The 23,408-nt window shown below is 39.7% G+C and overlaps 1 protein-coding gene across 1 annotated transcript; it reads left to right on the top strand.

Moving 5' to 3' along the window:
* The first annotated feature begins 58 nt into the window (after positions 1 to 58).
* LOC101860629 (nuclear protein localization protein 4 homolog) lies at positions 59 to 21,025 on the top strand. The gene is made up of 15 exons (XM_005091886.3): positions 59 to 218; positions 3,274 to 3,357; positions 3,845 to 3,957; positions 4,339 to 4,536; positions 5,293 to 5,341; positions 6,941 to 7,035; positions 7,501 to 7,624; positions 8,299 to 8,478; positions 10,995 to 11,156; positions 11,843 to 11,969; positions 13,861 to 14,021; positions 15,000 to 15,176; positions 16,369 to 16,485; positions 17,089 to 17,200; positions 18,457 to 21,025. The coding sequence occupies exons 1-15, from the start codon at positions 207 to 209 to the stop codon at positions 18,609 to 18,611; spliced, it is 1,866 nt and encodes a 621-aa protein (XP_005091943.1). The 5' UTR covers positions 59 to 206; the 3' UTR covers positions 18,612 to 21,025.
* Positions 21,026 to 23,408: the final 2,383 nt, after the last annotated feature.

Consider the following 23,408-nt stretch of genomic DNA (forward strand, 5'->3'; position numbering starts at 1 on the left):
TACAAAAATAACAAATTTAGAATAATGTCATCTTTATTTTGATCTCGTCGACCCAAAGAGCACGGTACCCAAACAACACACTATTTCGATGGCCGAATCTGCACTATCACCGAAGTCGAAGTCGGTGTGAGAACGTGTGAAGGGTGACTGGTCGAATTTGACATACTTTTATATTGAAGTGCCGTGAACTGACTCTTAACACCACCATGTCAAGCATCGTAAGTTATGCCTAGAACTTTTCTGTTGTCAAAGTTTATCGTTTGAGACAGTTGCTTGTTCTTTTTGTGATTCAAGTGATTGTGTCAGGACTTCTCCCTGTCCCTTCATTGACGTGTTTGGTCTAACTCACACATGACATGATACTATAGTTAGACTATTCTACTAATCTAGATCTAGATTAGATTCTAGTCTGTTACTCTTCACATAACTTGAGATGTGGTAGAACAAATGTTGATTCTAATGACTAGAATCTGGATTTTCTTTCCGATTTTTAAAAATCAAGCTGTCTGTGTCATCAACTGTCTCCTCAGCCTCTGTCACAGACCCTAGGCCTACTTGACTTGGTATGTTGTTTTGTCCGTTTTTATTATAGGCCAGCTCTAATCAAATTCAAGTCCAATTAGATTTTTTACCTATTCGGACTCGAGTCCGATTATAAGTTTTTTATCTGTTCAGACTCAGGTCAGAAAAAAGAAAGTGGCTATTCTCACCCGCCGGAAGTTCTCGCAAGATCAACTCCTCCCCTCTTCTCTCTCTCTCTGTCTCTTTCTGAATACTGTCTATCGGTGTGGACAATCAAATTGACCAAAACAAAGTTTAAAAATGATGTTAAAACACAAAAGTAAATTAATTTGGTTGTCTACAAAGATGCTACGGCTATTTAACTTTTCGAATCGAGCCGAACTACGCGGGTCGCCATTTTGTTTTGGCCGGAAATTCTCGCGCTACTCCTCTCTCTCTTTCTCTCTCTCTCTCCACTGCCCACAGACAAAATTGTACGCTTTTAGTAGGCTACAGTTGTAATGGAACGTTTGTTCACGGCACAGAATTCTACAATTTTTCTGTTATCACAGTGTAAAAGTAAAATTCTGTGGTTTAGGGTGAACGCGCACCGGGTGAGAATAGCCACAAGACTCGCCTGCACTATTCTCACTCCGGGTGAGAATAGAGGTGGCCCCGAAAAAAATGTTTTATTTATTCGAAATCGGCTTCTAAGTGAGTAATGTCATGTGAGCGTAAGGAGGTTTCATAATAGGGAGCATCTACGTACACGGTAACCGCGCACGTAGTCTCAGTATCTACATTCACGGTAACCGGATACTTAGTTTCAGGGGCCCCTTGAGCTAGGTGCACGGTAACTGCTTCGCCCCCCCTCCCCTCACTCATTACTGTACTGGCCAATCGCAAGAACGCCGCTCCGCTGACTGCCTGTTTGAAGCCCACCTACATCCCCCATCGCCCAATCCCTTCCCCCAGATAGAGCTCGCTGGATCTCTCCCGCTGTATCCAAGTTCCGGACTTTCCTTGCCCCGCTAAACCCAGGCCCAGGCATAATTAATTAAGTTTACAAAGAAAAAAAAGGGGATTCCCCGCAGTCATGCATCTAGATCTACACAAGGTGTCTATGGCTATGAACTTGGATAGAGAAAAAAAGGCAGCTGAAATGGCCTTGTCAAACAACGTGGCCTCACCACAATGCACACATCGGAGAATGTCGGAGTTCGCACAGTGCACATACAACACAGCGAGTCGCACAACACAATACTTCTGTGAAGAACGAGAGTGGATCTTTCGGTTACGGTGTACATAGACTCGGAGACTACATGCCCGGTTACCGTGTACGTAGACACTCCCTTTATAATATGTAACTGTCGTCAGGGGATTTTACGTAAAACCAGAATTTAGAACTAGATATATCTAGAATTACCTTCTAGGACTGTGTAATTGTGTCAAAAGACTGCACTCTCATTGCGGCTGTCCAATAGCAGTGTCGATGCACACGGTAACCGACAACTCATGGTCTTTCCACCACCACTACTGTGTCATCATTATTTCCACCACCATTTGTTTTTCCATAATTTCATTTTGTTTTGTGTTATAGTTTTTCTGTAATTAATTTTTTTTTAACCACATCGCACAAAATCAACAGCCATGGCCTCTTCCCCCAACAAGCCGAGATTGCGTGATCGCTACTCGCAATCTCATTGGTCGACATAATCATAATTAACTTTGCCCCCGGCAAAGTCAACTCAACTTAGTTGTTCTGTTCGTTCTAATGATGCAGGGAGGGCCAGTTTAGGTAGATCTAGACTAGATCTAGTAACTGGATATTAAAGCTCACATCTCGATTGTTATGATTGTTATTATTATAATCGAAAACAAATTCATAAATGCTGGAAATAATTAGGAACAAGGGACGGGAGTAGGAACGGACGTCACGCTGGACTCTATTCAGTCCGAATAAAATAATTTTTGTTTAATCGGACTCGAGTCTGAATAGTCACTTCGTTCTTTGCAAGGTGAAAGGAAGCTGGTTCCTTCGTGATATTAAGTCACAGGTCAGATTGCAAACTGCACTGAAAACTACAAATACGAAAGAAAAGCAGTACATTATACATCATCAAATAATATTCACAGGCTTGCTTTTTAAACACTTATGTTGTGATGGGCTAATAGATCTAACTCACCTTATGGCCTCACGCTCTCTTCCTCCATATAATGAGCAATTGTTGCCCTCTAACTTCACAACTGTTAATGTTACCACTTTTTTTTTTTAACAGAATTTTCTGGTCACTACATTCATTTCAGATCAGTGAGGGTTTTTTTTTGTTTTGTTTTTTGTTTTTGGTTGGGGGGGGGGGGTTGGGTAGGTGTTTTACGGCGCTCGCATAATATAAAGCCATAATGAGTGCGCAGGACACATTGAGCATTTTCAGTTGGTAGGAAATTTTGAATTTAGACCACCAAGGGACCTTTAACATATGCAACTTGCACACAAGACCTCCAAGATTTTTCTCCCTTGTCCAAGAATTTCTCTCTCATTTTTTAGTATTGGACATGACTATTGCTGTATAGTGTAGACGTGTAGCTTGTAACTCATGTCGTATTAATTCTTTCAAGAAACCGGGGGTCGTAAGGCCGTATCACTTTAAATTCTAGGGAACTTTTTAAAAATAATAGTGAAACGCCAAGGCAGTACACCTGTTCAGTTATTTTATTTTGTTTGATGTGTTTAATAAGTTTTTCACTCTTTTTTTTAAAATTTTGCCACAGGTGATCAGGATCCAATCGCCTGAACACGGTACCAAGAGAATAGATGCAAAAGCCTCTGAAAATATCACATCTTTCTTGGAAAGGGTAAGTACAAATGTTGAGTTGGTTTCCTTCTAGTAATTCCTATCACTTTCACACAAACAGTATCTCTAGTTTTTATTACTATTGGAACAAAATCCCTTATGGCTTAGAATGAAAGCAAATGTTGTAGCTACCCACAGAAACTGAGAGATATATACAGACTGCATGTTTTCAGTGGGGGGTTTTTTCTTTGAAAATTGATCTGTTTGTTGGTAAATTTTGAGTACATTATTGTTCTTTGTTTGATTTTTTGTACAGCATGATTATATTGATAGTTCTTATTCTTCATATATTCCCAATATTCAGCCCACTTTTTCAACCCAATCTTAGCTCGTTTTTTTATTTTGTGGTCTTCTTCTGTGAGACCTAGTTACGATTCAAGTTATACCATAAAGATTGCAAATTCTTTGTCAAGATGTTTTGTTTGTATTATTTGAATACAAACATTCATGAAACTTTTTTCTCCTGTCTTTTGATACAAAAATCTTAGGTTCAAGCGCTCTTCAGTTTGGGAGATACAGGATGGGAGCTGTACAAAGACAGAAACAAAAAAACATTTATGCGAGCGTCTCGGTCAAGAAAGTTGACCGACTATCAGATACGGTAAAGTCTTTTTGTTTTGCCTGTTTGATTTAGTTGAGATGCTTTTTTTTTTTTTTTAAAGTAAAAGCTATCGTGTAAAGGTATATCTAGGGAGGTGGGTGGTTAGTGGGTGCTCTGTTGTGGTTTGTTTCTTCTTTGCTATCCAACATCTTTTGTCCTTATGCCTCCTCCTTTTCTTTGTATGTTACACTCAAGTAACACCTCCTATTTGCATCACTTACATGACCTCTTTGTGTTGCAAGTGCTTTAGCACTTTTACTAAGATATAACTTAAGTAAAGCCCAGCTGTTCTCTGTAGAATTAGAGCTTCTGTTTTTAAGGAGAGAATGTTTAGTTTGTGAAATGACTGCTTTATTAATATTTGATTTTTTTTTCCTCTAGTCATGGAGACATGTTGTTCATGGAGTTGAGCAACAGGCAACGTAATGATTCGGAAGCTAGTAGTGGGTCCAACCAGGTCAGTGCTGTGAACAGTGAAACACGCTTAGCCAGCGTCGCTTCGGATGTACATGAGGATGAGATTGACAGACTGCTGAGAGGAGAAGATGGAAAGATATACAGAAAGCGAAATGAACAGCTGTAAGTAAAAAAATGGCTTGATTGTTGTCAATGCTCTAGCTTGTTGAAAACATTGTTCTTTATAAACTTTAAGAACATGAAAGAGGGAAAGGCTTTCTGTTTCTCAATCTCACCCCTGGAAAGTCCTGAAATAAGTGTAAAGACATTTTTGTGTTGCTGGGTACATTCTTGACACCATGAAAGTTGGTTTTGAGCCTGTGTTAGAAAGCAGAAAATAAAAAGGATTTTGTAGTGTACCATTGTGAGATTTATAGTTTTCTTTTTGTTTCTAGCATGGGTCTCAATATTCTGCTATTTAGTGGATTTCTGCTACTGCCTTTTCCTCCGCTAAGCTCCTCTACCCAGTAATGCGCCACCACTTTCTGTACATAATCAAGATTGTAAATATTTGATAAGTGACTCTTACTTGAAATTATCTTCCAAACCCTCAGACTGGTATGAAATGACCTTGCTTTGATAAATTATTGTATTTTTTATTTCAGCATTCTAGGGTTAAACAGTATAATAATAATGGGTGTCTCGCGAAAAGGGTCTTCTGTCACGATCTCGTGGAATGTTGCTCCTTTTTAAAAATTCTCACTTGAGACCCATGTTCTTGATTTCCTTTACTTTTGGTTCTAAGATTGGAAGGCAAGTACTCTTGTATTATCTTGTTTGTGTGGTGGATAAAATGGCTGTTAATTGTTTATATGTTTGATTTTGTCAATTTTGTATGTGTTGATGACTCAAAACTTTTTTTACTCCTCAATGATTCAGATGTCGACACGGGCCTCAGGGAAAGTGCTTGCACTGTGTACCGTTAGAGGTAGGACTTTGCAAAGCTTTTTTTTTTAGCCTTGTTTTTTTTTTTGGTGTTTTTTTCCTGGTAATCACAATGTATTCCATTTAGTGCCCTTTTGTGTTAGCTGTTCTTTTTTAAATCATCCTTTTTGTCACTGATTGGGGGCTTTACTTTAGGGATGTAGGTGGTTGGCAGATGCTCTGGTGCGGTTTGCTCCTTCTTTTTTATCAAACATCTATCGTCCCTATCTCTCCTGCTTTTTTTTTTTTTTTTTTTCTTTTTTTTGTGTTTGTTACTCCCTTATAACACCTCTAATCTCTAGCGTTTATGTAACCTTATTGTGTTGCAAACGCTGCAAAACTCTTACGAAATTAAACATACTTATTAAGGGTTAGTATTTTTGTGTCTATAATTTGGCATGCTTTTTTTTCCCACCTTTCTTGGGCCATAACTCTGTGACAATTTTGATTCAGTTTTACAATCAACAAAAGGAGTACAGCAACTCAGAACATGGAGTAATGAATAGATATAGTTTACAGTGACAGTCAAGAAATTAAATGGTAATACAGTAGAACACGGCTATAGCAGGACTTTTGGTTCCAGAAGAAAAATCCCGCTGTAGTTCAGGCGAGTACCCGCTATAGCAATGCAAAGGGGAAATTACAGAAAAATTCATAAAAATCCACATGATTACATCCCATCCATATCAATAAAGTTTCCGCTGTAGATTAGACTTCCTTTTCTTGTCAACTTTATTGATTATCTCAGTTTTTAATTCGAGTGTGAAGCATTTTCCTTTAGTCTTTGTTGGAAGCCATCTTTTCGTTGGTTTGTTGCTTGTGCTGTCTATCTTACCAGTAGGCCTACAGTAGAACTGGTGAAGTGGATGCGTGCGTATGCCTGAGCATCAGCGATCGCAATTCAATGAATGAGGAATCACGCTCTACACGCTCTCCTCTTCTTTTACTTTTTGGTCTAGGCCAGGGCTATGGCCTATACGCTTTTATACAGTACTGAGCGTCTAGGCTATGGCACATCGCTTTAAATTTTGGAGTGGGTCTCTACGCACCATCCCTGTCTGCCGCCTGCCCCACCTCACTCATCATTGGACTGGCCAATCACAACGCTGCACCGCTGACTGCCTGTTTGGATCCCGCATTCAGCAACCCCACCCCCTTTCCCCACAGCTAGAGCTGGCTCGGTCTCTCCCGCTGCATCCAAGTTCGGGCCTCCCCTTTCCCTGTTAAACCCGAGAACATGTAATTGAGTTTGCATGGAAACAAAGGTCCCCTGTAGGGATGGTCCCTCTCTAGGCCTGCCCCACCTCACTGATCACTGGACTAGCCAATCACAACGTGGCACCGCTGACTGCCTGTTTGGAGCCTGTCTACAGCCCCCACCCCCAGCTAGAGCTCGCTCGATCTCTCCCGCTGTATCCGAGTTGGGGACTTTCCTTACCCCACTATATCCAAACATAAGTAATTGAGTTTACATAGGGGAAAAAACGCTATAGTCATGTTCTACTGTATTTCTCTGTCAGGTTTGCTTACATACAAATTGTTGTATGCTGAACCATGTAGGCTAGTTCTATTTTTACATTTTCTTTTTATGTTTTGCCTGCAGCCCTATGACCAAGAATTCCTCAGCAAGTGTGATCCACCCATCAAATTTCTTTCCTTCCACTCCTATATCAGGAAACTGACTGGTGGAGTTGATAAGTAAGTCATATTTTTTCTGTTTCAGTGAGAGGAAATTTGCTTTTCATTCGAAACATTTCACCTCTTTTAGGAAAGAAAAATGATTCACCAATGTATGTAGGCCTACATATTTATGTGTTGTTTTTTAAGGGGATTGTTGGAGAGTACATACTTTTTCCCTCCCTGCTCTAAATGATTGTTATTGTGTCAATACGCTTGTCTATACTCAAGCAAACTCTTTCTGTCTTACTTTTTCCCCAGCACTAAATGGACATCTTGTCAGTATGCTTCCCTTTGCTAAAATATTCCAACTTTACTTTTCATCTGACTTAATTACAAGGGTAAAGAGTTTCTCTTTCTCTAACAGCGCACCAATAGAATAATCCTACTCTGGGGTTGCTTTTTTTTCATTTTACGTGTAAATAGTAAAGAGTTTGAGCAGCAGTTGACTTTTCCTGTGACTAAGACTGGCTGATTTATTGACAGGGGCAAGTTTGTAAATTTGGAGAACATGTCTTGCAAAATCAAACCTGGCTGTAAGGAACATCCACCATGGCCTGGAGGTATATGTACCAAGTGCCAGCCAAATGCTGTGACTCTCAACAGACAAGTAGGTGCTTTTTGAAGAAATTCAGATTCTTGGTTTGTCCGTTGTGAAGTTGTTAATACGGGGTGCCCACTACAGATGAGATCGGCTGATCGCCCAACTCGATCGCCTCAAAAACAAACGTGTTTGTTTTCAGTTTCGGGCGATCGGCCCGATCCAGCCGTAGTGGGCACCCTGTATAAGCGATAAAATCAGACTCACGCTATGAATTGATGTTGTCCAGATGACATTCAGACAGTCCTTAGTTGAGTGTTTTCAGAAAAAGAGAATTGGCTTATCTTACAGAGTAGTCTTTGATGTTTCTCTGTAAAGATTTAATAAATGTCTGATTGTTTTTAAAGACCTAAGGAAAAACAAAGCAAATATCTAAATTCAAAATTTGGAAAATTATCATGAAGCAAATTGACAATCTTTTCTACTTGCCTGCAATCAAAAACATTTTTGTCAGTTGATGTAGAGTCCATAATTGTTGCTCTTTCATATAACTTCTTTATTTATTTAACACTTTGCCGCCTCATCTCAATGATCGGCGACGTTTTCCTACACAATTTCTTAGAATTTTCTCCAAAATGCCTTTACCTTTGATGGCAAGAGTTTTTACTATATGTGAGCTTTGTGTTGGCAAAGTGTTAAAAAAAGAAAATGTTGATGCAAGCTATTTTCCATTTGTTTCTCAGGAATACAGACATGTTGACAACATCATGTTCGAGAACCCGGCAGTTGCTGACAGATTCCTCAACTACTGGCGCCAGTCTGGAAGCCAACGCATCGGTATCTTGTTTGGTCGATATGAGATGTTCAAAGAAGTGCCATTAGGAATCAGGGCCAAAGTTGCTGCCATCTACGAACCGCCACAAGTAAGGGAAATGATTTCATCGTACAGTTTGTTGTTAGTGTGATACAAAAGGTTTTTGCTTTGGTTCACTAGAAGATTGGTTCGAAGAGTTCGTTTTTTTCTTTCTTTTTGGTTGTTTTGTTTTGGGGTATTTTTTATATATATAATTTTTTCCGGGGGGGGGGGGGGTGAGCTAGTTCCTGAGATGTATGCAAACCAAGGACCAGAGATCAGTGCTTTTCAGTATTTGCACTGCTTTTTTCGAGAAGTGACATAAGTCTGTTAGCGTTTCATCAAACCCAGACAAAGGGAACAAACCAAAAACGACCCGCTCTGGACGTGAGCAAAGTCCATATGTGAGGCTGATCCTTGATTTCATGGTTTCAAGTGGCACTTATGACCAATAAAGCATATCCTAGACTGGTTGCTAGCCTATCGCAGGTTTTGACAAGGCTGTTGCAGGTCTCATGCTAGCCTGTTGTGCAGGTTTTGCACTGGCTTGTTGTAGGTTTAAATCCCAAATAAGACTCAAGCTTTTCGAGAAATTGACTCTCCTGTCTCTTTGTGGAAACCACAGAAGCGTTTTATTAGGATTTAGATACCACCAGGGTTCCCACAGGGTCGGGAAATCGGGAAAAAGTCGGGAATTTTGAGATAGGTTGGAAAAAAGTCGGGAATTTGTGATGGGTCGGTAAGTCGGGAAAGTATAGGCCCTGTGTAATGTGCAGCTATCTAGACTGTATGGTTGATGAATCCTAAAGAGGAAACGTAATTGAACCGCTGTGACGGAAGTGTATGTGTGACACTGAGGCTCGATCGGGAAGAATCAAGATCTGCTTTTGTTACCGCCCAGAAATTTTCCGGTAATAGTCTGATAGATAAGGCAGCATTTTGTAACATGCAGGTTGTGCATTATGAACGCTGTGTCGCCTTGAAAATAAATCAATATTAAAAATTGCCCTCTGCTGTCGCTTGTGGAAAAAAAAAAAGAAAAAGAAGTTATACAAGCGTCTTGACAGGTTCGCCCTCGTGACCGGTCAATGAACCTGTGAGTACTGGCGGTCTGAGCGCTGTGAAGTATAGGACTCCTTTATAAGATACACTCGTGGAAGGGGATTGGGGGGGGGGGGGAGCTGAAGGCAACGCTAGAGGACAAAAACTGAACTTGGAAGCAAAATTTTAGCATTTTGATTACTACTTTAGAGCTCTCTGCAAACCGCGCGTTGGTGCAGGCCTTGTGTGGAATCAGGATCCGTCATGCCTTGTTATTGAACTAAAGTGTTCGCGTTTCATTGGATGGGGTGATTGTAATTTATATCTATATTTTATTAGCTTTCTGTTCAAGATTGGCAGATTTTCAGTGTCACTGCATCTTGCGCTCAAAACAGGATTCATTTTTTTATATAGGGCCTATAGTTTGTTATATTGGCTGATATGATGATGGGAAAATATAAATAAGTAAGAACAGACTGAAATACCAAAGTCTCTCAAGATCCCAGTGCCACACTGACATGTTAACTGGATATAATGTACCTACATGTGTGTGTGTGTGTATTCACAAACATATACATGTATTATATTAGATATAAATGGAGCACACGCTTTCATTGTTATGTAACGTGTTCCTGGAAAATGGATGAGGCCCCTCCCTTGGAAAATTGAGAAGCTGGTTTGGCAGTCACCCAGTATTATAGTCATCTATTGTTTGAAGACTATACTACAAAATGTACGTTTGCATTCATTTATAGACATTTTGACTTTTTATCTTTGATAGATTGGCTTTTTTGGGGATCATTCTTGACGCGCAGCGGCCTGATTTTTCCCTCGAATTGGGGTCTTGAAAAAAATTTGGGGGTCTTGAAACAATTTTCCAGGATTTGGTGGGGACCCTGTGCCACCAGCCTGAGAGTAGTGGAATGTTATCATCTTTTATTAGGATTTAAATACCACCAACCTGAGAGTAGTGGAATGTTATCATCTTTTATTAGGATTTAGATACCACCAGCCTGAGAGTAGAGGAATGTTATCATGGAGTAATTCAAATAGATCTCGTAAGACTTCAACATTAATTCCTTAACATGGGAGAGCTTAGCTCCTGATAGACCCAGCTGGAGAACAGCAATCACAAATAGCAGCAAATCTTAGGAGTGTTCACGAATAAGAAATGCTGAAGCCAAAAGAAGCCTGTAGGTTGCGCACACCTGCTAGTTGAAATTAAGTTTTTAAATGACCAAAATGTGTCAAACTCGTCTCTATTAGAATTGGTCTCATTGACCACAGCAAAAGCCACAAAGTCATCTTAACCTTATTTCTTTGGGTTCAATCTAAGAAATGTTCTCCTCCGTAGTTGCGCTGGTTATGGTCAGACATTGAGGAATGAACTAGCATTATTGTAAGTGTAAATCTAGTGCATGTGAATCAAAAAGAGCTTTGTCATCAGTAGTGTGAATCCTGTGACTTCTGCCAGGTTTTTATGCTTTATCAGAGCTCAAGATTGTACGTTTTCTCAGAGGTGAAGATTTTTGTACTTTCTTACAGGAAACCTCAGTCAACAGGATTGAGCTCAAACCAGATCCCAACGAGGCCTTGGTACTGGCAGCAGCAGAGAAGATCGGCCTTCAACCTGTTGGATGGATCTTTACAGATTTAGTCGCTGATGATCTGTCCAAGGGAACTGTGAAGAACTTCAGGGGGAATATAGTGAGTTAAACTAAGAAAAGAATCTAAACATATTGGCATAATGGCTTTGAACATCATGCCCTCACTGGAATGTAGAAGGCAAAAGAGGCAGAGGTCGGCCCAGAATAATTTACTTGAAGTACTTGTAGAGATTGGTGATAGGAAAAGACCAGGATAGTGTAGGTTTTTGAAAGCATTCAATTGAGAAGAAGATGATGGCCAATGCCTGTTTCAGATCTGCCACTTGAAGAAGAAAAATAAATACATTGGTGTGAATTTGTTTTTATTTTATTTTTGTTTGGGTTTCTTCCACTGTTGATCTGTTGTTTGGGGTCAGAGAGACTGTATTGTCTATTTATTTTGTGGATCGGCATTGGGCATGAGTCTCATTTCTGTCTGCTATATAGAAATATTTCAGTATTGTCCTCATTTTGGTAAATGTGTCTTAAGCAAAGGTGTGCGTTCTAGTGTTTGAAATTCATGGTTGTTCCACAGACACTCCTGTTTTGTCTGCTTTTTTAAATATTTTTCTCAGTGTTTCACTGTGTCATGAAGTTACTGGTGATATCAATGACTGAGTACAAGACTCCGACAAATGCCATTTTGCAACATTTGTTGCAGTTTTGCTCTCAGCCGTCATTATGTAGATTGGCATGTCTCTTTCTATAGGAAGCTTTTGATTGATTGATTTTTTTCAATCTCCCCAGGATTCTCACTTCCTTAGCTCTGAGGAATGCATAATGGCAGCAGATTTTCAAAATAAATTTCCCAACCCATGCAGGCTGTCTCCTGACGGACATTTTGGATCTAAATTTGTTACGGTGGTTGTAACGGGTAAGGAAACTGTTTATCTTTTGGGAGAGGGGTAAAAGTTATGCCTCTTTCTTTTTTTGTTCATTTTTTCAACTCTTCCTCTTTTCATATTGCATTCTTTGGATGTCTAGTCAATATTGTATGTCAAAAGTCTAAGACTTGTGCTCATATGACCTAAAACAGTTGCAAGCGCCATAAAACTTTTACCAAACTGAAAAATACTTGAAAGGTATATCTGAAATGCATGCCTGTCTTATTTCTATGTGAACTATAATGGTTCCTTGTGTATGGTACTCACTTGTCCCTACAAAATTTTTATTTTCACTGCTGAGATTTCATGAGCAATTATTTAGAATGTGTATAATTTCTCTTGTGAGAACTCTGTGAAATATACTCAATTGTGGATTTAAGTTGAATATAAGCTGTCAAGCTAGATTTTAGCTTTTATACTATTATAATAATAATAATAATAAGGATTCTACACATTAGATCTAGATTCTAGATTCTATATGGTGCAAACCAACACATGCAGAAAAATAATTGAACATTAACTGTCAAGTTTTATAGATCTAGCTGTTATACTACTGTTGTGGATGTACAATATCAGTACAAGGGTGAAAGCATGGCTTTGGATTTATATGGATTAACATAACACTGACAACAGAAAATTGTGTATGCAGTGTATGTTTTTTTCTCTCTTATTTTCTTGTTAAGTTTAGGCTTGAATAGCCAGAAATGGCATACTTAACATGCCCTGAAACCAAAAAAATCTCAAACGTAAGGGGGGCGCCGTCCCCCTTCAACCCGCTGCCCTGGACCCGAATATCCTAGAAAAATGACATCAGCTGCTGGAAGCTCTGATTAGTCTCTCAAACCCTGTATTTGTGCATGTTGACTGTATCGTGAAATATGCTGTGGTAAACAAAGCACGGTGAGCGGTTGACGGGTGCTCTAGTGTGGTTTGCCTCTTCTTCCCTGTAAAAAAATCTGTTGTCTTGATCTCTCCTTTTTTTGTATATTACTTTCCAGTAACACCTCTAATCTTTTGAGTGGTGTTGGTAGCCTTGTAGTTAGTCTACTAGACCTGTAATCCTGAGATTGCAGATTTGAGGGTTAGAGCCTCAGCTTGGTCCGACGTTGTGTCCTTGGAAAGGGCGGAAAGGCACTTTACACAAATTTCCGTTTTGGCTCTGTCAGAAATGGACATTAAACTTATAGTTCCCACCTCTTATATATCCTGATAGTGTTGAGGGGGCGTTAAACCTATACCAAGGGGGGCTCTCGTGGCCTAGAGGTTAAGGTGTTGGCCTCTCATTCAAAGGTCCCGGGTTCGATTCCGGGTAGCGACCAAAAAATTTTCTTCTCTAAAATTGTCTCCTTTCACATCCTTTCCTGATCTCTAACAATGTTCTGTTGTCTGCTTTCATTTCCACTTTCTGCCCCCACCCCCTCACCTCCTTTGCCCCCTCCTCTGGGCTCCTGACTCTTTCTGCAGCCTTTCTACTGCTACTCCTTGGCTCCTCCTAACTGCTGTCTTTCTGCCACACCCCTGATCTTCTGGTAGGAAAGATCTACATCTAGCCTTCTCGGACAAGGGCGAAAAATCTCGGAGGGCCCGTGTGCAAGTTGCGCACGTTAAAGATCCCTTGGTGGTCTAAAATCGATAAGAGTAGGCTTCGACCGCCACCCGGGCAAAATTCAAAATTTCCTACCAACGAAAAAGTATTAGGTGTGTCCCGCGCGCTCATATGACCTTATGCAGTTGCGAGCGCCGTAAAACCCTATACTAAACAAACAAACCTATACCATTTCACCATTTCTAATCTCCGGCGCTTATATGACCTAATTGTGTTGCATGTATCGAAAAATGCTTAGACAAAAAAAAAGCATGTTAACCCTTTTGTTACTTCAGGTGATAACGACAATCAGATCCACTTTGAGGGCTACCAGGTGTCCAACCAGTGTATGGCTCTTGTCAGAGATGACTGCTTGCTGCCCACTAAAGACGTGCCACAGCTGGGCTATGTCAAGGAGTCTAGCAATGAGCAGTATGTCCCAGATGTCTTCTATAAGGTGAACATAAGTTACTTACATATTTTGTTGGGTTTTTTAAAAACACATTACACCCTAAGGGCCTGGACGGGAAGTCCATTCCTAGATTCTAAGCAAGGGGAAGGAACCCACCTCCCGTGAATACAAGCGTTTAAAAAACACATTTTAAAAATACTAAACAAATTCCAAAAATCCTGAAAAAATAAGTTATAAAGAAAAATGAAAGTTGTTTCAGAAAAATATAACTTTATGGTTGCGCAGACTGTTGGAAATGTTCTAACTTTAGTTCAATCGGGGTGTCCGACCCGTCACTCTCTCGGTCGGGCCATAAATCTAAATTCTAGATTTTCTACATCTGATCAATCTGAATCGCCCCATACTCTTGCTACAACTACAACGTTTTCATCGAAATCTGAGTCCTCTGATTTGTCATATGCTTGTTTTTGCTCAAATCCATCGTTATTTCCTTTTTCGAACTCAACTGTATCGCTTTTCAACAAGTTGAGACACCTTTGAAGTGTCGGTAAGGCGATTGCACTTCGATCGGCTCTAATACTAAAACTACTGGCCCGAAAAATTTCGTTTCTGTATCAAACGAAAGAAGAAACCTTTTGGGATAACTATGCAGATCAAAATCTCAGCCCCAGAGTCTCGTGAAGGCGAGACTTCGTTTCTAAAGATGCTAGGCCGGCGCGGGCGAGTTAGGGTGGACCGCGTAAGGGAATTTGCAGGCAATCCGAGACGAGTTAGGGTGTAATGTGTTAATATAAGCAACAGGCTTGTTTAGGAGATACGGTGGCTTGTCTGGAGTTTTTTTCCTGTTTTGTTTTCAATATTTTGACCTTCTTGGTTGTTGTAAGTGAAAAATTTACTGCCTTTTTGTTAAAAACGTTTGCCTGCCTCCCATCCCTTTTCTCTACCTCACATTTGCATTCACAAATGATACTGTGTTTTTGTGGTAGCGTGAATGATAGCCTCCCTCTTGTTTTCATCCTGTAGGAAAAAGACAACTATGGAAATGAAGTGACCCAACTTGCACGACCGTTGCCCGTGGAGTATCTTCTGACCACACTCCCAGCTGCTTTTGCTTCAGATTTTCATTACACTTTCAAGTCCAACATCCAGAACACTGAAAATTTCCCAGTTGAGAACAGGGAAAATATTGGACACAGACAGGTATTCATTTGGAATTTGAGATTTTTTGGCAAAAGGTTTTTAATGTTGCTCACAAGATTAAAGATAGCTCGGTAGGAAAAGTTTACAGTGGTACAACAGTGTGTGTTGTGGATGTGCATGGGAAATTATGTGGTCGCTTTTAAGCACAATGGGGCTATCCCGAAATATGCTGTTTTGAGACAATCGAAGATAAAGTTTTTGGACCCTTGTTCTAAAAGGCAAGAAGAGTTTTCTCTATAAAGAAACAAATATACACACCAATAGAACCAGACTTCTCCTATAGGTAGGTCAATGCCCAAGTTTGGTGTAGGTAAAGATTTCTGGAAACCCCTGGTCCTTAAAAGCGACCATATTATCTTCTAGTTTAGTTGTGTTAAAGTGAGTTTTTCAAGAAATTAGAGGTAAGAAATTGTAATTGTGATTTGGTTTTACGCCTCCATCAACACAATTTGGATCATATAGTAGGCGGGACTGAGAGGGACACTTCCTAGCAGACAGACTGAGCTACCAGTACTCAATACAAAACCTGTTCACACTCTAATCGAATTCACATCTTCATGCAACGGCGAAGCACCTAAGGACTATACCACAGACACCAGTATGTTATATATATTTAATCATTACGGCGAAGCACCTAAGGGCTACACCACACACACCAGTATGTTATATATATTTAATCATTAATATTCTACATTGACCTGGGTTGGGTTGTTTTTTTGTGTAATACAAAGACTCTTTGTCGGGCATGCAGGTGTTCATGCAGTTTCTTGTAAGGAAGTTATGTTATCAAACGCCTCTGTCTGTCTGCCGGGATGCTGTGTCCCAGTCTGCCAATGGTAGCCTACACAGGCAGGATTAAAGCTGCCAGTCTCTTAAACAAACAAAAGTATGTTGATGTGGGACGTTTAACACTTCCTACTTGTCATATTTAACAATGGTAGATTTATGAATCAAGGCAATTTTTTAAATATTTATATTGTATGTGTCATAAGTTTGGGTTGCACAGATCATTAAAAATACTTCTTGTGTGAAGTCAGTCCATTTCTTGTCTGCCTATTTACATAAGATTTTAGTATCTCTCAAATTTGTGGGTATTTTTCATTAGATGCTCTGAAAGTAGTCATTTGCAATAGGTTTATCAATTTGAGATTCTTCAAATTCTAATTTTCTGAATTTGTCCTCTGTTTGCCAGGATTTTGCTGCTTTAACATCATATCTGGAAAAATTTCCACCGAACAAGTTCCTGGAGGCAATGTCTGATTTCCATTTGCTGATGTTCTTGGCCACATCTGACATGCTACCTCTGAAGGTAATCCAGCATCCCTCGATTTATCTTCTGTCTGGGCCCCTGACCCTCAATTTACCCTCTTCCTGGGCCCTACGCTCAGTATTACTGTGACAATGTGTTTCTCTTTACTCAAACAAATAAAACAGTATATCGAATTAGTCACATTTCGTTACGAGTAGACAGTTGAAACGGTGTACAGAATATGAATGTTGTACAACAGGCTCAAAGGGTTTAGTTATCTGGAACAAAAAAATTGGATGTCATGGGGGGGGGGGGGGGGTAGACCACAATGTCCTTTACGCAAATTGTAAGTTTAGTCAGCTAATTTCTAATTTTCTTTGTCTTTTTCAGTGCTTGCAATATCAATACTTGAATGGAAAATGAGGGAAAGGACTTAGATATTGCTTATGGGGTGTCACAATATTCAAAATAGATTGTCAAGTCATGAAATGAGAATTTGCAGGTGTGGTAAAGGAACTGCACATACAGATGCTCAGATGTGTGATTTAGAGATTTCAGTTTTACAGCATTCCAGGTGGATTTGAGAAACAAAGCGATATTTTGCAACCATGAAAAGTTGTACATCCTCGTGAATGTTTACTATACTTTTTGTTTTCTGCACAGGAGAAAATGCAGATTTTGTTAGAAGCTGTGAAAAATCATGATGAGTCCAAAGCCCTGGAGTTCAAGAAGACAGAAGAGTGGGCCACTGTGGAGGAAATGATGTCTGCTCACGGTATGTAAAGGGCTGTTGCGCACATTTAACCAACCAGCTTTTTGTGAATTTTGAAATGTTATATTTTAAGACAAAATTTTATTCAGACCAGAGTGAGGAAGGCAATGATGGATGGTGAAGTATTAAGCCAGACCTAGAGAAGATGGGCCAACGATAGTTCCCAGAAAAAGCTGTAGGTGTTCTTTTTAATCCAGACCCTAATGCTTTGACCATAGAGATGCCTGCTAGGTTTACATCACTGCCATGCACTTGAAAGTCAGCAGTGAAACTTGTGAAGGGAAGGTATAGGGAGAGTGTCATCGTTTTTTTATTGCCTACCCCACAGCGTTTCTTCCACACACACACACACTCTGATTTTTCTTCACAACAAATAAAAAAGAAAAACACACACACACCCGAGTTTTACTGAACTTTGTAGTATGTGGGGAGGGGGGGGATGTTGTTACTCATAAAAAACGAAGTTTTAAGCAGTGAGCACAGTATAAATAAGACATTTTCTTTGTCATGTTTGTTTGTTGGAGTTTCTTGTTTTTTGTTATTGTTTGTTTTTATTGGGGGGGGGGTAATTTCTTTAAGAATATAACGTCCTTGGTACAATTGATCAGTTACAAATTTTTAACTCTTTTTATCTGTACATTGCATTACACAGGGAAGTGGAAAATCCTTATTCGAAGGCCACAAGCCTTCATAACCATCTTTGTGATTAAAAAGAAAAATTGTAATTGTCATGTTTTACACACCCATCAAAACAATATTGATAATTTAAGAGGCAGGATGCTTCATGCCTGCCTGTCAGGGTGGACTCAAGCCTGAATGGGATACAACATCCCACCAAGCAGACAGAGATACTAAATTTTTTTTAAACAGTCCCCAGTCAGGAATTGAACTTTTGTTTTCTGCTTGAAACAGTGAACTTGGCCCTTGCACGCTGGGTGCTGGTTCTTTTGAGTTGACCGGCTGTTTATACTTTCAAACACTAAAATGAGCACTCTGTTAGTTCGGTTGGTATCATGCTGAACTAAGGAACAGATGGACCTTATTCAAATCCCAAATTGAACTCGGGTCATTTTGTGGAGTTTTAAAGGCTCTCAGCCCATTTGGCTGGGTCCTATTGGAGAAGGATGTTAAATTTGGAAGTCCTACCTACTTCTTTAATAACCTAATACTGTCGATAGGGGCATTAAACATTGCACTAAATACCGAAATAATATTTTGGCTTTTTTTTTTTTTTTTTTTGGTGTATTTTTCCTCTGCAGAGCCTGGGGCTTCTTTGGCGTCTGGCGGAGGAGCTGAGGGATCCTCGTCCAGTTCTGGCCAGTCGGGAGGCGGCATGTGGACCTGTGCTCATTGCACCTTCCTCAACCAACCGGCGCACAACTCCTGCGACATTTGCTCTTTACCTCGTTCTTAGGCGTGTCATTCTATTATGGTTGTGTGGTCAGGCACACGCAAACTTTTTAAAGTAAACATGATGATTTTTAGCACTTGTAAGTATAGATATTATGATGAGTACGAACCATGCCTGCCTGGTCTCGAGTATTTATTTCGGTGCATTTTTGCTTATGTTCTACTGTTCATTCAATGACTTGACCTGCCTTAACTGTAAGGAGTTTTTTTTTTACTATCTTTTTCACAAAGAAGTTTATTGTGCTTGATAGTTCTGTTTTATTTTTCCCAAAGAGAATCCTCCACATTTCACAGAAAATCCTCAGAAGTCTGTATAAGCAAAAACAAATGTATGTTTTGAATAAGGAATTTACTTGTATACTTAGAGAAGTATATATGTTATTACGCAATCAACCATGAATTTATTCATTGCTGATGAGTGATGATGAAGAGACTGAAGTCTTGGTGTTGGACGTTTAGCCTTTCAGAATTTAGTGAGACAGGACGAAAGTCGCAAGTTTTTACCTTTATGGTGAACTGATGGCGTTGGTTCACCATCCAGTACTTCGGTGTGCAAGTGCATGTGTTTTTCATTAATTGCTTTCCGAGCAAATCCCTCTAATGTGAGGTGAAATTATTGCTTGACCAATTGGTAGTGCGAGGTGAAAATTTGAGGAGTTTACTTTATATTTTGGAGGCGATGTGCCTCTATGTAAAAATGAGCAAGTCACATATCTGCCCGTAGACACAAGCTGACAGCCATTTTAGGGAGCTGTTGTTTTGTTTTTGTTCAGTCTCACCTTGCTTTGAACATGCGCTTCAGGTGGATTGTCTCTGTCTCCTAAAGCCAGATTTCCAGGGAGCTTGGTAGTTGAAAGAGATTATTTTTTTGGCTGATTTGGTGTGACACAACAATCGTATGACTAGAATAATATTTGTGATGTATTTTTTTGATGAGTATGATTTTATTCTAGGTGAGGAAGACATTTTCTATCAAGCAAAAAGTAATTTAGTCCTTGAAAATGATAGGTCAACATTTTTCAAATAATGTACCTCAGAACATGTATGTCGAAGTGTGTGAATGGCAAAGTCTATCGTCTTTATTCTTTTCAATTCTTTAGTTTCTCCTGTCATCTCATCCTTTAAATTGCTGTGGCTTTCTATATGAGATTGCTTCTTTTCAGCTGGAACAAATACTTTTTCCCCTTCACATTGGCTTGATTTGACTTATTCTCAAACACAAAATGGAAGTCAATTTTTTAAAGTGAAAGCAACCCTTTTCAGAGAAGTCACAATTCCGGCTCTTTGCAGAAATTCAGTATTTGTTTTCAGGTGTGTTTTGTGGGTATAATGTTCATCAAAGTCAGTTCTATCAAAGGTAAACCTTGCAAAATAATTGGGGCTTATTGTAAGGGGCATAACGGTGTGTCTGTCTCGCTCTTTTTCAGTATTGTGTAGATGTTTGTGCAGAATTATGCTGTGACGTCTCTTGTTCTCATCTCACTTTGGGTTGGACTGTGAAAGTAAGGTCTTACGTAGCTGTTCTAATATATAATACATCTTGTATTCGGTGACTAGTTGCAACATTCTGATCTGGATGCAAAGTGCGCATGTTGACTTTGTGAGCGAAAAATGGGTTTATATAATTTACAAATTGCTATTTCGCCAGTAGTAAAGATAACAATTTTTTCCTCAAGTTGTGGTTTGAGTCCAGGAGACGCGATGAGACAGTTGGTTGCTTGGGATGAAAGCAAAAACATATTTCCCATTTGCTTTGACCTAGGGGGTACAAACATTTGTGAGGCATCGTAGTGAAATCAGACACCTGTCGAAATACTGAACCCGAAGAAACCGTTATTTTTCTGCCAGTTTGGAAATTTTTCTAGAATTTTGGTTTTCAGGCTCAACACCTTATATGTCTGTATAAAAACACATTTCTATGAGGATTTTGCTGAAAAGGCCTATATTATAGGCACCAAAATTGCAGATGTTCAGTTTCCAAGGACTCTCAAGCTTTGGAAGTCATCAAACTTTGACAGCCATTTTCTCGCTAATTTTACCACTGAAACCAGGTGACCCCCCCACCTCCTTCTATTGCAAATATCTCGACTTCTATTCAAGATGAATAGGGTTTTTTTTGTCCTCTAAAGCAAGGCAAATGAATAAGCTTTAAGCTGATACATGTACCAACTCGTCGTGACACATTTGTGTAGCCGTTGAAAAAGAAAATATTGGTGCTGAAGCTACTAAACTACCGTTTCTTTACAGAGAATAGGTATGAGCTCTTTATGGACCCTGCTCATTATTCACAAAGGTAAAAGATTTTATGCCAGCTGAACACATTCATCAGGATGTTCTTGTGAGAAATTTAGCACTGACATTTTTGTTTTGGCTTTTCTATTTTTTTTTTCCCCTTCCAAATAAAATGTTGAAAGATTATGAATTGTCGCTTTTCTGTGTACTCTTTAGATACTATCCATAACTTTTTTTCAACTCCATTTCATGTTTATCTGCGTCTGTGGTGTAGTGGTTAAGCACTTCAACAGCACATGCAGGAGACCTGAGTTCGATTCACAAGTGGGGAGAGATTTTATTATTATGATCTTTCTGCTGAGATGTTGTATCCCTCTCAGACCAGGTTGGCCCTGGGTGACAGGCAGGGTCAAAGCCAGCCTTCTTGATTATCTAAACTAGATCTATTGGGGCCTAAAAAACGCCTAATTTTAAAAAAAAAATGTAATTGTGCATTTCATAAGCACTGTATTGAGTGTTCTCTGCCCTACTGCCTGTACCCCTCTCTCTCTCTCTCTCTCTCTCTCTCTCTCTCTCTCTCTCTCTCTCTCTCTCTCTCTCTCTTCTGGCGCTGTGACGTCATAAACGGTCAGCGATGCCAGCAGCACGCAAGAACTCAACACTTGCCCGGGGGTCCATGAAAAGTGCTGAAAGTGGTTGTTGAGGTCCTGGTGTTCCCGGTGGGTCGACGCGTTCTGCAGCTGTCGTCTTGGTTTGTCGGTTGGTAGACTGACATCCTTCGGCAACAGCTGGCGGGAGCACCATCTTGCAGTTTGCAGGCTCGTCGTTCACTCCTTACCTGTACTTGTAAATGATAAACAAATAAAAGAACTTCATTACCCTCCAGACCTGGGGACACACCTTAGAGTGCCTCAGCATGTGGTGGTGGTGGTAGTCAAGCAGTTGCTCCAATGTGATCGGTTGGGGGGGGGGGGATACCAAAGTATCAAAGACTTACTTAAATAAGCTGAGCCACTGACCTGTTTTATCGAGGGCTCTGGGTCCAAAAAAAAAAAGAAAAACAAAAAAATTCTAACATTGCTGGTCTCAACACTTATCTAAGTCATTTTAAAACTTGGAGAGTACAGTCAAACCTCGTTGTACCTCCAGGTTTTGCCAATGTACAAAAAGAGATGCCATAAACATAGCATGTGTGCCTTTACACCGCCATCCCCCAACTGAGTTCAGTTCGGTCCTTATTAAACTAATGTAAATTAGCCCGCTGTACTATCATAGGTACATACTATACCCGGCGCACAGCACTCGGGCAGTGCCAGTGTCTTTAGGCCATTCCCAAAGAGGGGACATTTCTCGTTCAAGCACTGTAGAATTGTAAATGGGCTGATTCATCATGTCACGCTCATAACTGTGCCTGATCTGCAACAGGGAATTGCTGCTTTTTCTTTCATAATCCTTACTATTGTCATTTTCTTCTACTTCTTTTGTATGTTTGTCACACTCTTGTGACCTGCTATTTCCGGGGTGCCTTGATAGTCGAAGCAGACCTTGTGCTGTTGAAGCTAGAGAGGTGAGCAGAGTAAGTCTGATTCCCTGTAAGGACTTCTCTGTTGACACCCACCCCTTGCGCTTATATGACCTTATGCAGTTGCGAGCGCCGTAAAACCCTCTACTAATAAATAAAAAAATAAGCACAGCACTCACTTTGTGGCTCCTTGATAATGTTTCCCACACTCGTCTCTGCGATTCAGCCTTTTGTACACATTTCGTCTGTCACCGTCTTGCTCCTGATTTGCGCTGATTAGGGGCTGTTCAAATATAATCTTACACTTTTTTGGGGACTTTTTGACCCCCCCCCCCTCCTTCTTACACTTTTCTTACACTCCCGTAATATTACATTGTTAGCTTATAATACTAATAATATGACAATTATATCGTACAAATCCGTGTTAGAATCATTGTTCCATGTTCTTTACATAATATATTCATTAAGAACATGCATATGTTCCGCGCAATTTACAGATCAGCGCAATCTTAAGATAACGAGTTTTAACGATCGTATTATTGCGCGGCAATCTTTAAAGGTCACGTTGCACATTTAAACGATTGTATAATTCACTTCCATCTTTATTCTTTTACTCACATCAAGGAACATTCACGTATATTTTCATTTTCAAAAGTGCAAAAATATAAACATTAAAATTTAATCAGATATGAAACTGAAGAGCTCACAAGAATGATAGGCGTACAATTTGAATTATATAATCGTTAAAACGCGCAGCGCAATTTTAAAACTGCCCCACAATCTTAAGTTTGCCACGCAATTGTACGATCGTTAAAACGTGCAGCGCAGTCTTAAGATCGGTAAATTGCGCTGAACACATACACAGATTATATCATACGTATGCACATAATACTATCCGTTTTCTTTTTAAAAAATTACAGTGGATCATTCAAGCAAAATATTGCATACACTCTTTCTTACTAATAAGGAAAAAATTGAGACTCATGTCAATTTCAAAAGCGCCTTAATTACAAATAAAACAAATTACAGTGGAATTCAGGACCGAAA

This window comes from Aplysia californica, unplaced genomic scaffold, assembly GCF_000002075.1.
Source record: "Aplysia californica isolate F4 #8 unplaced genomic scaffold, AplCal3.0 scaffold00037, whole genome shotgun sequence".
Lineage (NCBI taxonomy): Eukaryota > Metazoa > Mollusca > Gastropoda > Aplysiida > Aplysiidae > Aplysia > Aplysia californica.